The sequence below is a fragment of the Geospiza fortis genome, unplaced genomic scaffold (assembly GCF_000277835.1).
Source record: "Geospiza fortis unplaced genomic scaffold, GeoFor_1.0 scaffold18, whole genome shotgun sequence".
NCBI lineage: Eukaryota > Metazoa > Chordata > Aves > Passeriformes > Thraupidae > Geospiza > Geospiza fortis.
Genome location: NW_005054445.1, coordinates 1,480,394 through 1,491,247, shown reverse-complemented (window position 1 = coordinate 1,491,247; position 10,854 = coordinate 1,480,394). Strand labels below are relative to the sequence as shown.

The following is a 10,854-nucleotide window of genomic DNA, read 5'->3' as shown; positions in this document are numbered from 1 at the left end:
CGGCATTCCCTTCACCCTGATTGCCGAGTCCTGCCTCCCAGGTACATACTGCCCACAGTGCCCTTGGTCACACCTGCTCCTGATCAGCACCTCAACTTGCTGCTTGGATAGAGAGCCATGCCAGTCCTGGTGTCCCACCTTAAAATCCTCAGAGGTTCCAGCCCTCTTCAAGTCCACCACTTCACTCCCCTCCCAGGCTGAGAGGGATGCATGGAAGGATAAAAGGAAAGCAATGCTCTCTAAGACTGAGGTTGACTGAGCTCCATCCTCACAGCCAGCTCCCCCACCCAAGGCTGGGTTTAGCAATCACCCGATCAGAAAGGGCTTATGAGAGGCTTGTGAGAGCCTTGGGTCTGAGAGCAGGGTCTAGATAAATTCATCAGGGAGGCCTCTCCATGCTCATCCCTCTGGTCTGTCCACAGCACTTGTCGAGGATGTCGCGTCAATCTTCAAGGAGTACCCGATCTGCAGCAGCGCCGACCTCGACTACAAGCTGCAGTCGGTGGAAGGCATGGGCCTGTTCATCAGAGATGAGAACAGATTCATTTTCAACAATGTTCTGGTTGGGCAAGAGGCAGAAGCTCATTTCCGAATTCACAATGCAGGCCGTCTGCCATGTGACGTGGTCCTCTCCATCCTGCCTGGAGAGGTAAGAACAGGAGGCCAAGGTGGTGGTTGCCCTCTAAGGGCCGGGTGAGAGCCTCTTTTGTTCTCCAGATGCATTGCCCAGACTAGTCTAGCTCAGTGCAGGTCAAACTGCAGGGGAGAGCAGCAGAGCCAGGGAACAGTTGTGTGGAATTCTGCATGTCTCGGGCAAGGTTTGGCTCACACCTCTGGGTCTTTGGTGGGAGAAGTGAATCCTTCTGAACCTCTCCTGGAAGCACACGCAGAGAGGGGCTGTTATGAACTGACATGCCAGGGCTCAAAGCAGAGCATTTCCTCAGGCTCCCTGGCTTTTCCTTCTCTTTGAAGGCCAGTTCTAGGTTGTTTGCAGGGTCTTTCATGCAGTGCCCACCTCCCATAAAAGCTGGTGCAGCTGCCAGCACTCAAAACACACAATTGCTTTAGTACAAGGTCAGCATTCCCTGGGAGGGAGGGAGGCTGCCCAGGGAAGGAGGAAGGAAGACACAATGCCTGGGGCTGTTCTCAGTAATGCATTTATGACTAAAACTCCCTCATGTTGAAAGGTATTTTCTCCTAACACTGCTCTCTGGGTTCCCCCAAGGAACAAATCCCTATCAAAAACATTTTCAATCTGGATCCTGTCAAGATGTCCATTCGTGGCTCATCCTGTGCCGTTGCTACAGTGACCTTCACCCCGCCAGACAAGCAGAGCTACGACTGCACCTTCAAGGCTTCCCTTGTCATGCCCAAAGGGTAACTGACCCTATGAAATATTGGGGGAGGCCTCACTGATAGCTGCCTCTCCACTGGGAAGGCACAGACCTCTTGTTAGCTCTAATGCTTTCAGTAGCCTTAGGAAGAGTACTTGGCATGAGATGATCTGGGAGTAACTCTTAGAGTAGAAAAATGAGGCTGATAGTTTATTCTGTATGAAGAACTATCAAGACAGGGAAATATTAGGTAGCCAATTGGAAGTTACTGAGATGTGCTGCAGCTGACCTGGGCGTTTCCACGGACAAAGGTTTGGATGAAGCAGTTTCTGTGCCAGCAAGTCAGCAGTCACATTTTCCTCTTTGTTTCTGTAAAATTAAGTGATCCTCTGTGACTCACTGGCATTCATTAAGCTTTTTTATGTGAGTGATTGGAGCTGGTATGAAAGAGGAACCCAGTTCCTCTGACCTGGGACCTGTGAACTGGGGAACTTTGACCTGCCTTTCTTCAACAATTTAGGTGGCTGAATCAGAACAAGACAAGTCTAATTGCTAATAAGGAATTGCTTTTTTACTGTTCTTGGAAACAATCTTTGCTGATGGTGACAATGATTTATTTTTGCCTTGTTGCTTTTGTACTGCTTTTGTGCTGTGCTTTTGCTTGTTGCGTAAGTCTCATCTCACTGCAGCCAGGGGATTTGCCATATCTCATCTGGTGCCTCATTATTTACCTGCTGTACTGCATGATTCAATTAAGTGAAATTATTTTTAACTGTTATTGTGGAAGGCTCTGGCTCTTTGGAGCAGATTCCTCTAGTGAATGGCCCTGAGTGGATTGGGAAGAGGCTGGTGAGGGGCTGTGTTGTGGGGTACAGGAGTACCAGGCAGAGAAAACACTGTGGGTGGCCCTTGGTGCTTCACTTGCCCACTGAGAAATGGGTCAGTGCCAGCTGTAATTGTTTCTGCGCCTCTCCTGCAGCTCTGTGGAAATTAAACCCCAAATCCTGACCTTCATCATCAGTGGGAAGGGGCAGGAACTGCCGGTGACAGTCGTGCGCCCAAGTGCTCGCAGCAAGAGGGGAACGGCCGTGCTGCGCTTCAAGAGGCTCCAGCTGGAGGATTCGGAGACGCTCCCCCTGGTCCTCCGTAACAATGGCACCAAACCTGTCAAGGTGAGGAGGACCTGCTCAAGGAAGGTTTGGAACAAGTGCTTGTGGCACAGGGGAAGGGTCCCAAAAAACACGGCAGACGTGGGAAGAGGTGTCAGAAATTCTTTTTAAGCAAGTGACTGACATCTGTTCTCCAAAAAGAGAGTTCTTGAAAATTTTCCATCCAGTCTTTTTTCTTGAAGTTGAACACAAGAAAGGTGGTGGAGTATTTTCCCCCATCTCTCAGGTCACCTTTTGTTCTCATGGACATGTATGGTTTCCCAGTTCCATTAGATTGTATTTGATCCCAGTTTACTACATTTGAAGGAAACTTAGTTGTGGTTTAATTACATTCTGCCCCTTACTTTCTGTCCTGTTTGGTTCTGTGTCAGTTCTATTCAGATGCCTCTGAAGGCCCTTTCTTCTCAGCTGGTTTGACTTCACTTTTGTGCTAAGTGCTGTTTGTAGTGGGAGAGGTGCTGGGCTCCCATGCGGGACCAGCAGCATTGTGGTGTCAGTCTCTGTGCCATCCTGTACTCACACCAGCATCATTGTGCTCTGGCTTCCCTTTTCTCAGTTTATGTTACGCCTGGAGGATCAGCATGGAGTGTTCTTGTTGAAAAGCAGGGCCTCCACATTCAAGACATCCCACACTGTAAGCGTGGAAGGGGACTCCGTCAGAAACGGTAAATTCATTCACCATGACGTGTGATCATGCACAGAGGGAAAACGAAAAAAGAGCCCTGCTCTTTGTTTCTCTGAGCAGCAGCCAGATGTTAGGCACAGTTTCATTCTTTGGGTTCTCTGTCCCCCAGGCTTTTCTTGGGGACATTTTGCAGGGTTTCCTCCTAGCAGGGTGTAGGAAGTTCTTCTGTTCTTCTAGACATGGTGGGTTGAGCTGTGGGGGGGACCGTCACTACCTCAGTGGACCCTCTGAGGTATTTGCTGCATGTGGAGAGGTACCAGCCTGAGCAGACACAGCCCTTGAGCACACAGACAGCCAGCAGAAGCCAAAAGCACTCTTTGGCTGAGCTTTGCATATGGCTGGAGCTGGCTGGAAGCAGGTGGAATGAGGGCTGGGCATCAGCCTGAGGTTAAGCTGCTTAAGTGGTGATGTATCTGGAGGTGGTAGTCTTGTGAATATAGGAAGAGGGTCTGGAACCACTGCGGGTAGAACCTGTGCTTAGAAGGCAGCTGGTTTCAACCTCTTATTCCTCATTTATCCTATGGAAATATTTCCTCTGTACAGCTGTATCACTTAACTCTGATTTCCATTGCTGTGCAGAGACCAAGCCCCCAAAGCAGCCTTTCTTCCTTCTGCGTCATGGGCAATCGACACAGTTTAATGTCATTTTCAAACCCACCCTGGCTCAACGTCTGGAAGGGAAGATTGGTCTGTTAGTGGGGGACATCTGCATGACCCTAATTGAGCTAGTGGGTGAAGGCCACAAGGACGAATTCACCCTTGATGGATTAAAGGAAGACACCCAGGAGAGGAATGCTAAGAGCAGTCTGAGGAAAGACATCATTGATGGTAAGAGAGGAGAGGCTGCCAAGGTGGAGCAAGGAAGAGGACAATGTCTGATCATGTGTGTCCTCCCTCTAGCCAGGCCTGGGCTGTCACCCACGGGACTTGGTGGCCTGTGGGCGTGGCAGCCATGCTTGCAGAGCAGTGTGTGCTGTGCTGCACGTCGCTGGCTTAGGGATGTGTCAGGGTGTTTCCCTGGAAGTGGTGGGATGGGGAACTGCCTGGGGAACTCCCTCCAGAGGGAGGAAGGCTTGGAGCAAGGAAGCATTGAATGTGCAGGTGTCTGTGCACCTGAGGGGGGCAGGTGGAGCTCCCTGCATGCTGACATCCCTTGCTCTCCTCCTTTACAGCTGTCAGAGTGAACCACATGGACTTTGGGCACTGTCCTGTCGGGAAGCGCTGCCGCAGGAACTTCACCGTCACCAACCACACCCTTACACAGGTCATGCGCTTTGAGTGGGAGGCAGACGCCCCATTCCAGTTCTCTCCCAAGGTGAGCGTGGACTGCTCTGCCTTTCCCCACTGCTCAGGCCCTGCCCTGGTGTTCCCAGAAGCTGGCAGGGAGTCCTCACATGCCACTGATTGCCCATTCCAGTGTCATGTAGGAGATGCAGTCCCTGGCTTGGCTGGGCCAAGGCTGCCAGCCTTGCAGAAAAGGCTTCATATTTTGGGAGGTGGCACCTTTTGTTCATACTTTTGTCTGTCAAATTTCACATAAATCCACTCTGAGGTGCAGACTCCTGGCACAGCTGCTCACCACATCAATCCCTTTTGCTGTCAGTCCTGCCCTTGGCAGTGCTTCCAGTTTGGTCTTGACTCTCCCTGATGCTCCCTAGGTGGGACACCTCCATCCTGGCTGTGCCAAGGGCATCACAGTGATCTTGAAAGCAGATGTCCCAGCCACCTTCAGAAGGCACCTTGTGAAATGTAAGGTGACCAAGATCAACTTTGAGCTGCCACGAAGGAAGGTTCTAGACTGGGACGACCAAATGTGCATTGTCACGTGGAAGGATACCACGTGGAAAGATCCAGCACCCAGGTGGCCTAAAAAAGAGAAGGTAAGAAGCAAAAGGGCAAAAAAAGGCAACCCAGCTTTTACTAAAAGAACCACCATAACACCATCACTGCTGGCTGTGCAGCTTCTGCTTCCTCTGGACACTGCACAGCCATGAGGCTCACCAGCAGTGCATTCCAGGGGAGAGGTGGATGCACAGGGACTAAGGTAAGAAGCAAAAGGGCAAAAAAAGGCAACCCAGCTTTTACTAAAAGAACCACCATAACACCATCACTGCTGGCTGTGCAGCTTCTGCTTCCTCTGGACACTGCACAGCCATGAGGCTCACCAGCAGTGCATTCCAGGGGAGAGGTGGATGCACAGGGACTGGATACACTCACACAAGAGGGGGAAGCTTTTTGACAAGAGAAGCCACACACAAACTATCAGTCTGTGCCACAAGCACAAGTGCTGCAGCCCGTGTTGAATGGGAGACAATGTTTTATGATTTTATCCCATTTGATGGTGTTAGAAATCTCTTCATCTCATTTGGTGCCTTTTCACAAACAAGGAGTTAAGTCTGCTGCACTCTGTCTCTTCTTTTAAAGGGGAGAGAAATATACTTCTCCTGCATATGCTGGTGAAGTCCAAGTTTTGTCTGCATGGATACCAGAGAATTTGGTTGGAGTCTCTGTATTGTGTGGGATATCTCATCATGAACTAGCCCAGGCACTATATGACTCTGTGGAGGAGTCCAGAGAAGAATCATCTCCAGAGACACTTGCTTTTTGCCAAACTCAATATTGCCAAACACACTCATCTTGGGTGAAGGTTCTTTCTGAGTTTCTGGACCATTTTAAGGCCTCTAAAAACCATCCTCTTTTCTATCAGAACATCTGCAGTTGGAGACTTTCCTAGTGAGATCTTTCACATCCCAAAATGCCCATGCTCAGCTCCCAGCAGTGTGGCTGTTGCTCCAGATATGACATCTGGAGGGCACTTCCTCCTAAGACAAGAACGAAAAAGTGCTTTCTAGAACTCTTCAGTCTCTGGGTTCTCCATCCACAAAGCTCCAGCAGGAGAACTTAACCCTAATTTTGAGACCTGCTGGATTTATAGGGGACAGGAAAAAAGCCAGTCCCTCTACAAGGTTGAAGGACAGGGACTGGAACACAGCTATAGTCTCCATGGGGATATTAACAGCTGTGGTAGTGACTGCTGGGATCAGTGGGTAGAAACAGCTACTGTAGCAGAGCAGTCCCAATTTTGTCATCCTTCCAGGGAAGTAAAAGTGAATGGTCCTTTCTAGTCCCTCTACGAGGCTGATCTTGGAGGCCAGAAGATTCCCTTCTCAGCCTGACCTTGTGGGCTCTGCTCAGTGATTTCTCCCTCCTCTGTTTGCAGGTGGTTGAGCCAGTCCTGGAACCAGCTCACACTGTGGTGGAGGAGAGCAGCCAGGAGGCCGAGGTGTACCTCAGTGCTGTTGTTGCCTACACCCAGTTCAAACTGAGCACGACCATGGTTGAGTTCAAGGATACCTTGCCCTTCCAGACAAGGACAGCCACGTGAGTGCTGGAGGCCAGGCAGGGCCCTGTGAGCAGGAGCTGCCTTTGCCCAGGGCTGGCCCAGTGCCTGCTTGCCAGAACTCTGCCCCAGCCCAAACCAGCACAGGCTCCTTTACGTGCACACGAGGCCAAGCAGGAGATGGTGGTCAGGAGAGCCTCAGTGCTGCCATACCTTTCTGCTGAGAACAGCCATGGGTTTGCTCTCACTGCATGTCACCTGTCCTCATCTGCTCAAGAATAAGTTTGCAGTCAAACCAAGACCTAAAGTCCAGAGTAGGCCCCTTGCCTTCAATGTCCTGGGCACCATGTTGGCCCTCTCCTCTTCAACTTCCAGAATTTGAAATACTTTTTTGGGCCACCCAGGACAGCAGTCTGAGCATGGCAGAGTTGCCTGGGGAAGAAGGTGCTCTTCAGCAGAAAGTGGTACCAGGAGTCCATCAGACAATGTTACTGCACTATTTGCTTTATATTTGTTGGAAATTTTTTGTTATTCCTCCTTTTTGCTTTTCAGTTTCAGGCTATGCAACACAGGGAAGGTAGCCCTGGAATACTCCTGGGAGGAAGCTGCAGAGAGTGAACCAGTCAAGAAGCCGTACTCAACTGCTCTGACACGTAAGGGCATTTCACTTGGTAGCTGAGGGCCTGGGGAGAAGACCCTGCCACTTCACTCCAAAACATGAATTGCTTTTTCATCCTTCTCCACATGTCCACTTTCATCAGCATCTCCCCAGCTGCAGCTGGAGAGTTTTTGCCCCTATCTGCCGTTCATCCCCTTCTGTTCTTGCTCTGCCACATGTGCTCTGCAGAGGAGCTGAGCCAGGCTCTGGGGAGAGCCACGTGCTGGGTCAGGACTGGGAAGGGGGACATCAGGGACATCTCAGACTCTTTGAGAAGTCTGAGACTGGGAAAAACAATGGTGTAACAAGTGAGCTGACCTGTAGCCAGTGTCTGTGTGCAGTTCCCCACTCCAGGGCAAATGCAAAGTCACCATCTAAAACCAACTTTCCTGCTTTGGCACAGGAGTGTGTGCTTCAGGCACAGACCCTGCTCCCAGACGCTCTATTTCCTGCTAAAAGTACTTGGCCAGAAATGCTCCAAGTGCATCCCAGCTCTTTTCCACCTACCTGCAGTAGGAGGCAGAGCTGCTGGGAGCACAGGATTTTGTCTTTGAAAGGTGTCCTCTTCCTCTCTGCAGGTCATTTCCTCTCCTCTGAAACTTTAAGGCGTTGCAGAAAGCTGCTGCATCGTTTTGGGTGGCAGCAGGAGAATCCTTTTGAAACTCATCCTTTTGAGCTGCGGCTGCTGCAGCAGCTGGCTAAGCAGCTGCAGCAGCAGGATTCCAAGCAGCAGCAGCCCGAGCAGCAGGACCCTTCCAGGAAGCTGCGCCACTCAAAGCGTGTTGGTTCCGCCCTGGAAATCTTCCCAGATGCCATGTATGACCTGCCCCTGTTCTCCATCAAGCCCTACCACGGCATCATCACTCCGGGCCAGAAGCAGGCCTTTCAAGTGCAGTTCTCCCCAAAGTGCGCGGGGATGTTTCAGACCACCCTGCTGTGCAGGTGAGAAACATCCAGCCCTTGCCAGCTCATGTTTCTGATGGGTATCACTGGGTGATCACAGGGTGGGACAGGGTGGAAAGGACCCCAGTAGGTCATCTGGTCCCACTTCCCTGCTCTAGCAGGGTCATCCCAGAGCACATGGCACAGGGTTGTGTCCAGAGGGCTCTGGAATAATTCCAGTGAGGGACACTCCACACCCTCTCTGGGCAACCTGGCACCTGCACAGGAAAGAAGTTCTTCCTCAGGTTCAGATGGAATTTCCTGTTCAGGTTCTGCCCATTGCCTCTTGTCCTAATGCTGGGCACCACCAAGCACAGCCTGGTTCATCCCCTAACACCCTCCCTTCAGTCCCTCTGACTGGGATGGGGAGATGGGCCTGGAGACAGGCAGCCCCAGAGAGGCGGCAGAAACACCCACAGGAGCACAGAAAGATCATCATCTGGCCTTGGTAGGGAGACACTGGGAAAAGACACTGTATGAAACATCACACTGCTGGAAGGTTGCAAAATCTGGAAGAAGAGATGCAGGAACCAGCAAGTCCCTAGCTCTGCTTCCTTTTGAGACAAGCAAGGCCTGCTTCTCTACATGGAACCCTGCGTGCTGTAGTTGGTCCCCAGGCACTTAGCTGGTCATGGTCCTGCCCTTGCACCTCTGCAGCCTCCATGCAGAGAGTGCACTTGTTTAATTTGCTGCTTGCTGCTTGCACAGAAAGAGGATGCAACACTGTGCAACTTGCTCTGCGAGTTGCAGAGCAACTGGCTGGGAACGTTTGTCTGGCTAATACCAGTCCCTTTCTTCCTAGGATTCCTAACCTGAATCCAGCTGAGAAGATGAGGCAGGTGACTGTGAAAGGCAGAGCCAGGGAGCAGACGGTTCTTGGTAGAGCAGACAGAGAAAGGCCAGAGAGCCAAGAATCAGGTGCTCTGGAAACCAGCACCTGAGGGACAGCATTTGTGCCAGCTGGAGCCTCCTGCAGGAGCCAGCAACATCATGTCTTCTGCTGCTGCTGGTCTTCCACCCTTCACCAGAGACCTCTGCAGCTACCCTTCCGAGCTCCAGTGAACACCTCCAACTTCTCTTTTAATTACCTGCATTACTTAACTGTTTATTAGATTGATAATAATTCATGATTGACAATTAATTGTTAATTGTTAATAAACAATTGTTAATAAATTGTTAACTGTCAGCTTGTCTTGGTTTGAAAGACAGGTGTCTGCAGGACCTCTCTGGAATGGAGAACGTGACCTCCTTCTCTCCAAATTATTATAACTTTGAAATTAAGGGGCTTTCAGGCAAAGATATGGGAGAAGTTCTTTGCCAGTATGTACAACAAGGCAAACAACAATGCTGGCAGCAACAACAAACAGAACCAGATACCCAACCACAGCCTTCCTTCGGCTGCACTTTCCCTTTGGTGTAGTTCCAATCACAGCCGGGCAGGAAAGGGAGGCAAATAATGAATAAAGCAATTGCTACAGTAATTTTAATTAAGCTACACCAAGGAATACAGTGGAGAGCTCCAGCACTGTACAATCAATTCTGAAGAACTTGTTGCTGTGAGGGAGTCTCTGCAGTAGCCAAATAGTGACTGGATAATGCTCAAGTTGTTAAAAGATAAATAAGTGATGAGAAAACACCCTAGTGAGGGAAGAGCCCTAGCCCTTAGACCCTTTCAAAATATGCAAATAGATTAGACTGCGTTTCCCAAAATACAGAGATGGAAATAACTTCTTGGAACCCTTGATCACCTCACCCACTGGTAGCCTTTGCTACCTCAACTGCAACTACCTCCAAAGTGGCTAAGATGCTATTAGAACAAATTATTCCCACATGTGGAATAACTGAAAGAATGGACTCAGATAAGGGAACACACTTTACTTCAAAACTTTCACATTCTAAGTGTTGTATTAGACATAAATTGGAAATTCCATACCCCATGGCACCCTCAAAGCTCTGGATGTGCGGAGAGAATGAATGCTATCCTTAAGAACCATATTACCAAATTAATGATTGAAACCGGATTAGCATTAGTGTGGATCAGAACTGCTCCAAGAAAGGACATAGGAGTTTCTCCCAATGAAATATTACTTGGGTTACCTTATCTGGGAAGGTAGAGCTGAAACTAATGACTGAAATCTCAGAAATTATTGCAGGCAATTACAGCTGGTGCCTTGAACAGTTGTTTTTTCATAAGATGTTTACCAAAGGGTGTCTTCTTAATTAGCAGATGGGGTGACAAGGTGTTGATTAAATGACCAATCAGGTCCACCTGTATTAGAATGGTGTATAAAAGAATGGGTTTGTAATAAACTCAGACATTAGCTATGCACTGAGAACCAGAAGAAGTGGCCTCACCTTGAGAGGAAATACAGGTTAGATTTTAGAAAAAACTTTTCACTGTTCAGGTGTTCAGGCCTGGGAATAGGTTGGCCAGAGAGGTGCTGGAGTTGCCATCCCTGGAGCTGTTAAAGAGGCCTCTGGATCTGACACTGGCAAAAGTGGTTTAGGGTTTGCACTGTCAGCGCTGGGCTGACGTTGAACTGATGGTCTTAAAGATCTCTTTCACCCCTGCCTGTTCTACAATTCCAAGCGCTCCCCGCCTGGCTGAGGGGAAGGCTCAGGGCTGTCCCGAGTCCGAGGCCGGCCGCGCCCTGAGGGGCCGGGCCGAGCTCTGCCCTCAGCTCCGCGAGATCCCGTCCCTCAGTCCGGCGGGGGCCCCGCTGGCC

At 50.0% G+C, this 10,854-nt stretch overlaps 1 protein-coding gene across 1 annotated transcript in view; it reads left to right on the top strand.

Annotated features, from left to right (window-relative positions):
* Nucleotides 1-9,216, top strand: part of LOC102043817 (HYDIN axonemal central pair apparatus protein) — a 68,293-nt gene extending 59,077 nt beyond the window's left edge. Inside the window, 12 exon segments of the mRNA XM_031062324.1 lie at nucleotides 2-41; nucleotides 423-649; nucleotides 1,226-1,377; nucleotides 2,314-2,506; nucleotides 3,060-3,168; nucleotides 3,768-4,016; nucleotides 4,361-4,503; nucleotides 4,847-5,068; nucleotides 6,409-6,569; nucleotides 7,081-7,181; nucleotides 7,765-8,128; nucleotides 8,931-9,216. Coding sequence (XP_030918184.1) covers nucleotides 2-41; nucleotides 423-649; nucleotides 1,226-1,377; nucleotides 2,314-2,506; nucleotides 3,060-3,168; nucleotides 3,768-4,016; nucleotides 4,361-4,503; nucleotides 4,847-5,068; nucleotides 6,409-6,569; nucleotides 7,081-7,181; nucleotides 7,765-8,128; nucleotides 8,931-9,069 — 2,100 coding nt within the window. The 3' untranslated portion in view covers nucleotides 9,070-9,216.
* The last annotated feature ends 1,638 nt before the right edge of the window (nucleotides 9,217-10,854 follow it).